General features: G+C 34.4%; 1 protein-coding gene across 1 annotated transcript in view; it reads left to right on the forward strand.

Moving 5' to 3' along the window:
* The window catches only part of PRMT3 (protein arginine methyltransferase 3), a 143,740-nt gene that overhangs the window by 40,384 nt on the left and 88,406 nt on the right, over window positions 1-14,950 (forward strand). Inside the window, 2 exon segments of the mRNA XM_030331855.1 lie at window positions 9,691-9,761; window positions 9,764-9,789. Coding sequence (XP_030187715.1) covers window positions 9,691-9,761; window positions 9,764-9,789 — 97 coding nt within the window.

Here is a 14,950-nt window from a genome sequence, read left to right on the forward strand (position 1 = left end):
GCACCTTTTTATGTGAATATTGGCCCTTGGAGTTTCCTTTTCTGTGAAATAACCTGTTTATATGCTTATCATATTTTGTTAAGTTGGATCTTTTTCTAATTTATCTGTAGGCTATCTTTATATAGTTAAAAGTTTTATTTATTTATAGGTTTTATGTATGCAGATGTCTTCGTTCTTTCTTGCTTGCCTTTTTACTCTTTCATAGTGTCTTGAGGTACTGATGTTCTCAGTTTTCACGTAGCAACATTCTTGTTTAAGGCCACTATTTGTGAGTTGGGTACAAAACCTTATTGAGATTTCTTTTATATCGCTTCTCGGCCTTTTAGCTAAGATCAAGTGGAGATAATTCTTTATATTCTGTTGTAAATGCTTTATGGTTGTAGGTTTTTTTGCATTTAGGCACTCGTATGGGCATTGTTTAGTGTATGGCATGAAGTAGGGATCCAGTTTTATTCTTTTTTTTTATAATCTTTTCATATGACTTGGTTGTCCCAGTCTTGCTTATGACAGAGACTGTTCTTTCCTTTCCACTTTGCAGTGTCATTCCATCTTTGTCAGGAATCAAGCATCCATATATGAGGGCAGTATAACCTTTATACCAAAATTCTACTGAGGCAATAGAACAGAAAATTACAGGTTACTCATTCATGAACATATATGCAAAAATCTTCATCAAAATGTTAGAAAACTAATTGAGCAATATATTGGAAGGTAAAGTTTATCCCAGGAATACAAGGTTGGTTAAGTACAAGAAAATCAACCAGAACAATCTATTGAGATCATCTCAACGATGCAGAAAAAAAGGTTGATAAGATTCCATATCCACTCAGTACATCAATGTATTAAAATTCTTAGGAAACTAGAGCTAAAAATGAATGTTCTAACATGATATATAGTATCTCAAAACACACAGATAAACAAAAGAAATCTACAGCCAATATCTTGATGAAGCTTTGAAAGCATTTGCTTTAAGTTCAGGAACAGGCCAGAGATAACTGCCATCACCTCTTCAATTTAATACTGTAAAGAAGATCCCAGTACAGCAAGGCAATAAAAAGAAAGCTATAAGAATTGGAAATGAAGAAAGAAAACTGTCCTTACTCATTAACAATATGTTTGCAAATATGAACTTCAGAAATAAACTATAAATAATTCCAATAATAAATTATCAAGGTGCTGAATACACAATTAATACATAAAAATCAATTTTATTTCTATAAGGAACATAAAATAGACATTAAAAATTAAAATATATCAAAGTATATTGTTAATATTTCTAGCCTCACAGACAATGCAAGGACATTAAGTCCCTTTAATGGAAAATTCACCCAGGGGATGAATATCCCCCAGTAAACACTGTGCATGAGTCATGAGTCAGCTGTTTTAACTTCTTCCCCAGTCTACCTTCTGACCTTGGTCACTATCTCATTGCCTTACATTTCTGTAACATTCTGTATCTGTAACATTATAACATTTTCTGGAATAATTTCTGCTAAGAATAAGCCTGTAAAGACCCTAACACCCTACCATGATTTGAACCATCCTCTACAAAGTTTGTTAATAACTCCTCAATAAAGACCTCCACTAATTCCTAATTCCTCCACTGTTTTTCAAAAGCCATTGAAACTACTTTTCTCAATGAGCTGGTGTTTGTTTCTTCCATCTTTTTTTCTCTTACTGATGCTCCCTTTCTTTTGTATGTCAAGAACATCAGGCAGTCCCATTCTTGGTAATTAAATAAGGTAATCAGATACTCCCTCTTGATTACTTATCAAGGTTACATAAAATGGTCAAGAATGAAGAGTCACTGAGTCCCACATCTATCATCATCTCTGTCAATAGCATTCAATTATATTGTTTTGCAAAGCCAGTCTAAGTTTATTTGCACTCACAGTATTCCTTCTGCTCTAGAGGACTATCTGTGCATTGGGAAGAGGGCAGAGCAGTTACCTTCTTGGAGGTAAGCACAGCTATAGACCAGTTTTCACCCAGTTTATTTGTTGCCTGTTGTAGCACCTGTTTGTTGCCACATAGGGATAGATCTATCATCAACCAAGTAATTATACTCTGTTGTATGTAAAATAAGTGATGCATCCTTCTGATTGTCCATGCCAATAATGATTCACCAGGCTTTTCTGGTATGTGTGTGAAATACCAGACAAGAAATACGCTATTTCTTTCACAGAATACTCTCAGCACTCAGGCGTTCTCTGACCTTGACCTCCACCTACCTATAGTATCTTTGGGATAACCTATAGCCTTAAGTTCATTACTTTCTTAGTGGATATTTCATCTCCCCAGAGTAGCCATATAAGCACAAGAAGGCCTTCCAGTGAGAGGAAAAACTGTTATTATATCTTTTCTCTTGCCATTATCTCCTCCCTAAAAGGGTTGGCATTTATCAAACATGCTAGTAACAGCTAGACAATAGAAGTTTCACTATCTTCCCCTCTGCCTACTGATCCCTGTCAGGCTAGTGGCCAGTTTGTCAGAGTCTTAAGTTTTCCCATTTCAGACCAAAGATGTCTAGGTAACCATCCCAGGACTATATCCTCCTGGTTTTTTGTGTTTTTTTTTTAGTCTCCTCCTTTTTCTGCTTTAAAAAGTACCCTAAGCCTTTGTGATTCATAGATCTGTATGAGAGTCCTCCTAATAACATCACCCTGAGCTAACAGATTTTCCAGTCAGACTCCCACAAACCTGATTACCCAGGGATGTTACCCAGTATTAAGCTTCATTAATAATTTCAAAGATATTGGCAATCAAGAGATTCACAAGTAGGGAGCGATCTGGTACATGGAGAGGAGCCTGTTACTTAAAGACCATGTCTACTCTGGATGACAGAGTACATGCCTGGCATAGAGAAGGAAAGACCTAAGCAGCTGCCTTGTCTTTAATGTCCCAGACTTCTCCCTAATTACTCTGGACCATTTAATTGCCCCTATTTTTAAAATTGTTTGTAAAGCTTGACCTTAGATAAATCTGTGGGTTCATGTGAGTTAGATTTCACAGTCTGATCCTTTGTATTCACTCACCCATATATGTCCGTCCTCTTTTCTTATTCCTTCATATTTCACTATCTCTGATCATTTTCCTTCTTCCTGAACTAATTCTTTAACATTTTTTTCATTGTGCATTTATGGCCATAGCCAAACAACAATGATGTTAGTTCATTCGAAAATGTATTTTGCTCTGTCTTGGAGGTGTTTTTCTCTGCATGGAGACCTTAGGTTGGTGGTGATAATGCGCTAATATGGAAGTCAATAAACTTTAGCCATGGACCAGCCATTTGTTTTGTAAATAAAGTTAGGACACAGCCATACCCTTTTGTTACATATTGTCTACGGCTGTTCTCACCCAGCAATAGCATTTGAATAGTTGCAGCAGAAACCATATGGTCTGCAAGTCTAAAATATTTATTATTTGGCAGTTTAATAAAAGTTTGCCCACCTTTGCTCTAGTTCATTGGTAATATCATTTCATTGCCTTCTGGCTTCTGCTTTGTTATTAAGAAGTCACCTGTCACAGTAATTGGTATTTTATTGGAGGTAATCTGTCTTTGTTGAAGGTTTTTTCTTTGTTTGATTTCTTGGAGTTGTACATTATGTAATATATGGATCTAAAAAAAATAGTCTTTTGGAGATTCTTTGCATTTGCCTGTGGCTTGATTCTTTTTATCAGTTCTGGAAAATTCTCATCCTTTATCTCTTCAAATATTTTTCTGTTCCTTTTATTTCTTCTCTTTCTGCAACCTCATTTAATTCTATTCTAGATGTTCTCATTATTCTTTGTCCAGCTATGCTTCTGTAGTGTTTTTTTTTTCCTTGAAGTTATTTATTTTGAGAGAGGGAGGGAGAGAGCCAGTGGGGGAGGGGGAGTGAAAAAGGGGAGAATCGCAAGCAGGCTCCATGCTGTCAGTGCAGAGCCTATGTGGGGCTCAAACTCATGAGACCACGAGATCATGACCCAAGCCGAAATCAAGAGTCAGACACTTAACTGACTGAGCCACCCAGGCGCCCCTCTGTAGTGTTCTAAAGCAAGTGTTGGCTTGCTTTTTTCTGTAAATGGCCAAATAGTAAATATTTTAAACTTTGTGGGACATCTGTGGTCTTTGTCACTTGTGCTGCTGATGCTTCCTCTTTCTTTACAGTGCTTAAGCACGCAGACTACACAAAAATGGTCATAGGCTAGAGAAAAAGGCCATAATTTTCCAATCCTTGTTCTAAAAATCCAGTTAAAAGAGATCATTAGACCAGATAAAAAGTAAGACCCATCTGTTTTTTGTCTTCAAAAAAATCCAGTCTAAATATAAAAATACCATAGGCTGAAAGTAAAAGAATGGAGAAAGATATGTTACGAAAACACAAATCATTTAAAAAGTTGAAGTGAATATATAAATATCATACAAAGGAAACATTATCAGGAATAAAGAAGGATATTTCATAATTATAAAGGAATCAAATAATCAAGAATATATATAATACTAAACCTATAATTATCTAATAAAGTCTTTAGAATACAGGAAGCAAAAACAGAAATTAAAGGGAAATAGACAAGTTTATAATCATGCTAGGAGATATCAATACTTTTCTGTCAATAATTGGTAAAACAAGTTAGATACAAAATAGCAGTATGGAAGACCTAATTGACATTATATAACACTTTATCCAAAAATAGCACTTTTTAAGTGTACATAGAATATTCATCAAGATAGATTACTTGTAGGACAATAAAAGAAGTCTCAGTAAGTTGAAAAATATTTAAACCTTATAGACAGAGCTTCTGAGCTTACTGAAATTAAATTATAAATCCTAACAAAGATATCTGGTATATTCCAAAATATTCAGCAAATAACATACTTCTGAGTAACCCATGGTTGAAAGAAGAAATAACAAGGGAAAGATTTTAGAAAATATTTTGAACTGAACTAAAAGCACAGTGTATCAAATTTGTGGTAAACAGCTAATGCCATACTCAGAAGGAAATCTAAAGTTTTTTTTTTAATATGAAATTTACTATCAAATTGGTTTCCATACAACACCCAGTGCTCATCCCAACAGGTGCCCTCCTCAGTGCCCATCACTGACTTTCCTCTCCCTCCCACCCCCCCCATCAACCCTCAGTTTATTCTCAGTTTTTAAGAGTCTCTTATGGTTTTAAATGCTTATGTTGGGAAACAAACAAACAAACAAACATTTAAAATCCATGACCCATTGCTTGGGTGGCTCTGTTTGTTAACTGGCCGACTTCAGGTCAGGTCATGATCTAGTGGTCTGTGAGTTCGAGCCCCACGTGGGGCTCTGTGCTGACCGCTCAGAGCCTGGAGCCTGCTTCCGATTCTGTGTCTCCCTCTTTCTCTGTCGCTTCCCTGCTTCTCTCTCTCTCTCTCTCAAAATAATAAACATTAAACTATATAAAATAAATAAATCCATGACCCAAGCTTCCATCTTAAGATGTGGTAGAGGAGCACCTGGGTGGTTCGGTTGAGTGTCTGACTCTTGATTTCAGTGTAGGTCATGATCCCAGGATTACGGGATCAAGCCCTGTGTCAGGGTCTGCACTGAGCATGGAGTCTGCTTACGATTTTCTCTTCCTCTGCCTTTCTCCCCTGCTCATGCACACTCTTGTGCTCTCCCTGTCTCTCTCTCTCTAAAATAAAAAAAAACTTTTAAAATTTTTGAAAAGATATGGTAGAGAAAAAGAAAGTTAAATGTACCTGAGAAAAAAGGTAAAGAACAGAAATCAGTGCAGTACAAAACAATACAGAAAATTAATGAATACAAAGTGAATTTAAAAAAGAATTGATAAACTTTTAACTAGAATTAACAAGAAAAGGGAAGATACAAATTACCAATATTAGGATTGAAGGGGAAATCTCTACAGATCCTATAGATAAAAAGAATAATAGAGGAATATTATGAACACCTTTATGCCAATAAATATGACAGTTTAAAATGGAGAAATTGTCTGAAAATGAAAGTTATCAAATTGATTAAAGAAAAACTAGAAATTCTGAATATCTCTAGATCTAGTAAAGAAAATGAGTTGGTAGTTATAATCCTTCCACAAATTAAACTCCAGTCTCAAATAACAAACATAACATTTAATGAAGAAGTAATACTAAACTTAAGTGGACAGAATCTTTTGCAACATATTTTATAAGGCTGGCATCACAGTGATACTAAAGCTGAACAGAGTTTCCAAGAAAGTAAACCACAGACCAGTATGAACATAGATGGAAACATTTTTTAATTGAAAAAGCTAATATACAATATTACATTAGTTTCAGGTGGACAACTTAGTGATTTATATACATTATAAAATAATCACATTAGACATTTATATACATTACAAAATAATCACCATGGTAAGTCTAGGAGGTGGAAATATTTTAAATAAAAAAATTAGCAAATGGAATCTAGTAATATATAAATAGGATAATAAGCTATGACCAAGTGAAGTTAATCCTAGAAAGGCAAGATAGGCATAATATTTGAAAATTAGTATAATTTATCATATTAACAGAAAAGAAAAGAAAACTATAGAATCATCTTAATAGATGCAGAAAAACTATTTGTCAGAATTTGAAAATCATTCATAAGGAAAACTCAGCAAACTAGGAAAGAAGGGAGCTTTCTCACCTGGTAAAGATAAGTAGTGTCATATTTAATAATAGTTAATGAATGTTTTCCCCCTATAATTGGAAGCAAAACAAGGGATGTCCACTCCCACCACTTCTATTCACTGTTGTCTTAGGGAATCTAATAAGTGTGATAAACCAAGAAAGGAAATAAAAGATGTGAAGGAAGTAAAACTGTCATTACTTCCAGATGACATGATCATGTACATGTAAAGTCCTAAGAAATCTATAAAATAAATCACTATATTGCACACCTGAAACTAATGTAATACTGTGTTAACTATAAAAAGAAATGAGTAAAATATATTTTTTTAAAGATATCTATAAAATAGCCATTAAAACTGCTAAAACTAAACCTTTATCACAGTCATGGGATTAAGGTCAAACATGAAATTAATTATACTTCTTTTTATTAGTACCCACAAACAACTAGAAATTGAAACTTAAAAAATATACACTGTTTAGAATACAACCAAAATCATCAAACATGTAGGGATAAACTTAACAAAGTATGTCTAAGATATCAACACTGAAAAGTACATTACATTACCAAGAGCTGATGCTAAAATTTATATAGAAGCGCAAATGACCCAGAATAGCCAAAAGAATTTCTTAAGGAGAATAAGTTGAAAGATGTACACTGTCAGATTTTATTACTTAATGAAAAGCTATAGTAATCAAGAAAGTGTTCTATTGGCATAAGGATGCTTATCTAAATGGTGGGGCGGAATTGAAAGTCCAGAATAAACCTACACATATATGGTTAATTGATTTTTGACAAGGATACCAAAATAATCCTATGGGTTAGTGATACTTTTTCTTCAAGAAAGTTGAAACTATCCCTTGTGAGAGATTTCCAACACCATATCAATAGGTATTGATAAGGGGAAAAAATGAAAATGATAGCATATGGAAAAATTAACTCAAACGGAAACAAAAATGTTAAAAGAAAATACAGGTGAAAAGATTTGGTGAAGGCAAAAATGAACCACAAAAGAAAAAAAAATGGTTAATTGGTCATCATCAAAATCAAAAACAAGCTCTTCAAAATATGCCATTAAAAAATGAAAAAGCCTGGGGCGTCTGGGTGGCTCAGTCAGTTAAGCGCCAACTTCGGTTCAGGTCATGATCTCCCAGTTCATGAGTTTGAGCCTCCACTGGGCTCTGTGCTAACAGCACAGAGCCTGGAGCCTGTTTCGGATCCTGTGACTCCTCTCTGGCTCTCTGCCCCTCCCCCGCTCACACGCACTCTCTCTCTCTCAAAAATAAAATTTTTTTTAAAAAATGAAAAAGCTACAGTATGTTAGAAATTATTCACTATGAATATATCTCACAGAGTTTTTATCTAGAATATGTCAAGAACTCTTAAAATTCAATAATAAGAATACAGCAGATCCAATTTTTTAAATGGGCAAAAAATTGGAACAACAGGTGATGTGGGAATATGGCCAATAAGCACATGAAAAAAATGCTTGGTCATTAGAAAAATGCAGTTGGTAACCATGAGATCTCATCACACAGATAAAATCTAAAAGCTTAATAATACTAAGTGCTGACAAGGATGTGACACAGTAAGAATGTACATATATATTGCTGGTGGAATTTAAAAATTTATATGTACTTTGTAAAACAGATTGACAGTTTCTTTAAAAGCTACATAGACACTTTCATTTGATGGAACAATTTTACTTGTACACAATGTTTATGGTAGCATTATTCATTATAGCCCAAAGCTGGAAATAATCCAGAGTTCCATCCACGTGTGGATAAACAAAATTGTTTTATCCATGCAGTGGAATACTACTTAGCAACAATAAAGAATGAACTACTGATACACACAAAAGTATGCATGAATCTAAGAAGTATGTTTATTGAAAGAAACCAGACACAGAAAGGTACATTTGCTATGATTCCATTTATATGAGACTCTACAAAACACAAATCTAATATGTAGTGAAAGAAAGAAAATCAGTGGTTGCTTCTTCAGGATGATTTTCTGGGAAGAGGGTGCTAATGAATATTTTTGAGGAGATAGAAATGTTCTATATATTGATGATAGTGATCGTTCAAGTATCTATGTTTTAAAATTCAACAAAATTTACCCTTAAAATGGATGCATTTAATTTTATGTAAATATGTCAATGAGTTTGAGGAAAGACCCTATCCTTTGTTAGCAGAAAAAATCCTTTGTAATTGAGATGTACATCCTCTGAGGATTGAGAGCTTATTTATTTAACTAGATAACAACTTTGTAATTTGCTTTTAGCTTTTTAAAATAATCTCCTTAACTCTGTTGTTTATTTCAAATTGCAAAAGGAGGATGAAAAATACATGCTAGTCTTAGATCGAGCATATAAAAATACCTAATGAATATCACTCGACAAGGTTAAATAATTTAAGATTGTAGTAGATATTCAGGTTTTATGCAGCATATATTTTGAGAAAATATGTGGTGAGGATGTATGTGCTGCTTTCACAAATCCTTGATTCTCATAATAGGCTATGAAGTAGAGCAAGTATCATCCTCTTTTACACATGAGCACACAGGCTTAGGGAGATTATGATATAATTTGGTGAAGATCGCTTAGTGCTTGCTTCGGCAGCACATATACTAAAATTGGTGAAGACCACTTAGCTGACAATTACTAGAGGATCTGGAGTTCAGAGAAAGAGCTTTTGGCTCCTAGTTCTTTCTCCACTGTGACACACTACTTGCCTTTAAAATATACTTTTGTCGTCTGGTTTATACGTCTCTCTCCTCCCCTCCCTTAAAAAAAACACAGTAATTTTATTGACATGTCTTCTTGATAAAATTCAAATTTCCTTTCAGGCTATAGTTTTAAATATTTGTTCAGAGTATTGCCATATTAATCAGAAACATTCTTGGACATTCGTGTAGTGGTCAAAAGTAATTCTAATGCCCAGGGAATAACCAAACTTTGAATATGAAACAAAGTTTGAATACGAATAGTTGCCAAGAAATTATGTAATTTGACTAGTTTTCTGAATCTATTTAATGTACTAATTTAATTCATTGTGATAATTTTCAGACTAAATAAACTTGAAGATACTGTTATACTAATTAAAGGAAAGATTGAAGAAGTTTGCCTTCCTGTAGAAAAGTGGATGTTATTATATCTGAGTGGATGGTAAGTGTTTGCAGAAAAAACTACTTTTATTGGTTTTAAAAAAAAGAAAACAGGGAGGAAGTAGTTTTTCAGCATTAAATTCTGTTTGACAACTGGCAGAGTGGTGGGATTATTTTAAAAACAGCTACAATCTTTTTATGGTAGTTTATTCTGATACGGCACTTGTTTACTGACCATTCATAATCTTTTTAAAAAAGAAAATTAGCTTCTTTACTTGTAAAATCATTATAAAGAATTATTGTTTTTCTACTTTCTAAATTTGTAAAGACGTGATATGTTTGCTAAAAAGCCTCTGAGGACTAGTAATAACTTACTCGTGTTGTTTCGTCAAAATTAACAAGATGTTGCCACTATTGCTGTCATACTGAATGTGCTTTCTTATGTCTGGTCATGTAATCAGTGTTCTTATCACAAAAAATAGAACTTATTAGCATTATTAAGATAATAATATCAAGATACGTCATATAGCTTTAGAATTTGCTTTTGAAATTGTAAGTTAAGCACAGAATGTTTATTTTAAAGGTATATAAAGTGAAACTAATGGTATTTAACATATGATTTGACTTGTTGATATGCCAATTTGATGAAGACAAGTTAGTATTTATAGATAAAGATTCCTAACCATTTGGAGAGGTTTTAAGACTTAAAAATTATATGATACATATATTTTCACTAAATCAATTTATCTAAAATTTTGAAAAGAATTCATTTTGATTTATAATTATGTATAAATTTTGAATAAACAGTAACAATTATAGCAATATTTTAGCAGGAATTTCAGGGAGCTTTTGAAATGTGCAGATTTAATGTATTAGTAAATTTCACTCGAGTCAGTGATGGTCACTGTTGTTGGTAGTTACTCTTTTGTACATGAAAAAGTGTATTAATTTTTTTATCCTAGCATTGGCTTTTAATAATTCTTTTTTTTTTTTTTAAACATTTATTTATTTTTGAGAGACAGAGACAGAGCATGAGCAGAGGAGGGGCAGAGAGAGAGGGAGACACAGAATCTGGAAGCGGTCTTCAGGCTCCAAGTTGTCAGCACCGAGCTGGGCTCGACACAGGGCTCGAACTCACGAATCGTGAGATCATGACCTGAGCCAAAGTCGGACACTTAACCCACTGAGCCACCTAGACGCCCCAGCTTTTAATAATTCTTAATCATAGTGTCTTATAGTAAAGAATTTGTACCAACACTGATTTTTTTTAATGAATTGAATAAAAAGGTATGGATTTAGTTCATATAATTAAAAATCCAAGGTGTGTTAGGGCTTGGATGGCTCAGTGGGTTAAGTGTCCAACTCTTGATTTCTGCTCATATCTTGATCAAGCCCTTGAAGGTGCTCTGCACTCAATGTGGAGCCTACTTAAGATCCTCTCCCTCTGCCCCTTCCCCACTCGTGCTTGCTTTCTCTCTCTCTTTCTCTCTCTCTCTCTCAAATAATTAAATCTCAAGGTATAGAATACAAAAATATTTTAAAAAATAAATAAAAACCCAGCATCTCTTTAAGGATAACAAAAAGGTTCTTTGGAGAAAGCACATGAGAGACAGTTACACAGCAATAATTTAAAATACTGTATACTAAATGTTGGCTGACATCCTTATTTTCCCAAGGACCGTTTTATTTTTCTTAGAAAATGCATCTCTTAAATTATTCTAAATTAGGCTATAAACAAACTAAAAGACAGACTTTACTAAAATTCTTGTCCCCTCAGTTGAACATTTTTTATATATCTGGCTATAACTATTTGAATAATTCTTGCCCTGCCTAGCAGAATTTTAGTTATAGATACTGATATTCTAGGGATTTTCATTTTAAAATCTGAAAAGATGATCTAGAAATATTATATTCAGTTGAAATCTTAGAGCCTGTTGGCATAATAACAAAAAAATTGGCTTTGACTGAGTGAACTTAAAAGATCGTCCACATTTACAATATGAATTTTATTGAAAAGGTATAGTGGTCTTGAACTTGTTTGCCCTCAGATGCATTTACACTCTTCTCTTGCTTGCTTCTGTACTGAATGAGGGCTAACGCTGCAGGCCGCAGTTTCTAGGCTTCAGGGACAGCTATCTTCCACAGGGTTTGGGAAACATGGAAGATTTCAGAAAGGGAGAAGCCAGGGCATTTCTCTGCTTCTGTTTGCCTCTAGTTATATTGCTGACAGAAGCTATTTCTCTTGTGACTTCAATTCCCGCTGGACAGGTATGTCATAATCCCAGTGTCCACTGTGTGACTCACCCTGGACTCAGCACTGCTTCTTCCTTCCATCTCTCTAGCCTAGGATGTTAGTTATTTCCTGGTGTCATTGATGTCCAGTTGTCTCCCTTCCTTCTTGATGACTTCGTTTGTGTAACCAACTTCCTGCGTTAATTTTCTCTATTTTCATAGCCTGTGGTTTCTGCTGTCCTAGACTCTAATTGATGTAAAGGATACCTTTCATTTTGGAAGATGGTCAGGTGTAATCTCTTTGTGTTTGTAACACAAATAATACTCAGTCAGTAGAACCTAAAATGTAAGCCAGTTGTTTGGGACCACTTGCTTTCAGAAGCCCTTCACTCAGGGAAGTAAATCAGTGTATTCAGGAAATGATAATTAAGTAAGAACTTTCCTTACTCCTCTCACAAAGGTGTAACTTGAGTTTGCATTATCTTACCGTCTACCCTCCTTTTAAGCATCAGTGGAACTGAAGTCTAGCAGATTGTGTTAATTGCATTGGGTGGAGCATTAGACACTAATTTATGGCAGTTATTCTAAGGCAATCAACTTTGGACGGCCTTATTTCTCTAGTGAGATTTGCATTAAGCTTTTTAAGTAGGCTTGTGCTGGAAAGTTTTGAGACAACTTTGTGGATTGGCAATATCATTATAGTACCTTCTAAATCCTGTAAACTCCCTCCTAACTTGGGTACTTCTAATAGGATTTCTGAGTTGAATAGCTGGAAAATTCCAAGTATGTAATGAAACAAGGAGCGGGTATGCTTTCTAAATATCCAACATTTTTCACATATTCCTACTTGGGCTGAAATGAGGGGCAAATGGTAAATGGCTGACTATTTTAAATTCATTTTAAAGCACATTTTCATGAACCAGCATTTTAAAATTAAAATATACTGCATAGAATCCTGTCTTTGTTTTTTTTTTCTTACATATAGTGGTAAGGATGCAAAAATCTAGAAAAAAAACACAATTTTGAGCCACAGCTTACATTTTTTTGTCCATTTTTAAAAGTATTTTCAACAAGGATGGACAAAAAAGGAATATACCCTACATAGTGGGCACAGATGTTTAATGACTTGTAATGCAGTATGGCACCGTAGGCATCCTGTATTGCAGAGATGTCCATCTGTTCTCTTCTCCTGTAGTCCACTAAGTATTCCATGTTAATCTAGATATGCTTTTTGTCTACAGCTATTCATGAACTTTTGCCTTTATTTTGGAAGATGTTCTTAGTTAAGACTGTAATTTTAAAAGCCAGGTCATTGCTGTTGGCATATTATTTAATAAACTATCACTTGCCTCTTATGTTTATGAATTTCCAGATTTAGGCTTCCCTTGAATTTTACATTTCATTTTTATTGAATGGGATTCTATTTGATAAAATTATTAGTTAAATAACTGATACTATGTAAATATTTAAATCAGTTTAATCTCTACAAAATGTTAATATTTATTCTATGAGTATCTCTTTTCATTTTTCATGTTTTACAGTACCTATAGAGCCATTCATTGTGACATCTTATTTCTGACGCCTAATAAAACTGTTCAAAGTGGGGTGCCTGGATGGCTCACTCAGTTAAGCGTCTGACTTCAGCTCTGGTCATGATCTCACTGTTGGTGAGCTTGACCCCCACATCAGCTCTCTGCTGTCAGCACGGAAGCCCGCTTTGGATCATCACTTTCCCTCTCTCTCTGCCCCACCCCCAACATGCTTGCTCTCTGTCTCTCTGTCTCTCAAAAATAAACTTAAACCAAAACAAAAACTATTCAAAGTAAACGTCCCAATTCTGTGCTACAAACCAGTTAAGCCAGATTGACTCATTTGGTGTTGCTGTTTTCCATCTATGTTTTCCATTATGACCTCCTTAGGAATACATAGATAAGATCCTCACATCATATGGTACTGTTGCCTATGATGATTCTTGTTTGCACCTTTGTTTTTTTCTGTCATCAGGATTATCAGCAGAATTACACATTAGGTGAACTTTATATTTCATTGTCATGATCATTCATGACATACATTCAAATTGTCTGAAGTCCCTTGTAATGTTTCTATCTAGGCCTGCTTTTCACAGAAGCTACCTAAAATTTCTACTTCTGGATTTGTCCTTGAAATTTAAAGAATTAACTTCCCTCCCTTCACCAGCATGAGTGTATCTGTGTAATATGCATTCCCAAACGTACACCCATGTGATGGGATATCTTTTATTCATATTTAATACTCTTTATAGTTGATGAATAGCGTTTCAGGATATCATTTAGAAACATGGCTGTGATTTTGGCTTATCAACAATCTTAAACTGACCATGAAGCCTGTCACAGGTCACATTTTAAACTGGTGGATGTTGAGATGTTTTTGTTGACTTTAGTCTGACAGTGAAGCCATGCTATTTCAGCCAACTGCCATGAGGATAGGTGGCCTTTCCTGATCTGTTTTTAACAACACAAATTTTCACTTATACAGGTGCACTTTTGCCTTTCTTCTTTGGCAAGAAATATGCTTATGACCCCAATTTAAGAATTTTTAAAAACTCTTATATTTTTCTTCTTTTACATATATTACTCTGAAAACTTTAAGCTAACTAAATTTTACAAATTTATATGTATTGTTTACTTACTAAAAATATTTTTTGGGGGTGCCTGGGTGGCTCCATTGATAAAGCATCCAGCTCAGCTCAGGTCCTGATCTCTTGGTAAGTGGGTTAGAGCCCCCATGTCAGGCTCTGTGCTGACAGCTCAGAACCTGGAGCCTGCTTTCAGATTCTGTGTCTCCCTGTCTCTCTCTCTGCCCTTCCCCTGCTCGTTCTCTGTCTCTCAAAAATAAATAAATGTTAAAAAATTTTTTTCTAAAATAATTTCAAATGTTCAGTGGTTTCAAGATAAGAAATATACTTCCTCCCTAACTCTATACCACTTAAACATTTTTTTCTTGCATTTTTT

Source organism: Lynx canadensis, chromosome D1 (assembly GCF_007474595.2).
Source record: "Lynx canadensis isolate LIC74 chromosome D1, mLynCan4.pri.v2, whole genome shotgun sequence".
Taxonomy (NCBI): Eukaryota; Metazoa; Chordata; class Mammalia; order Carnivora; family Felidae; genus Lynx; species Lynx canadensis.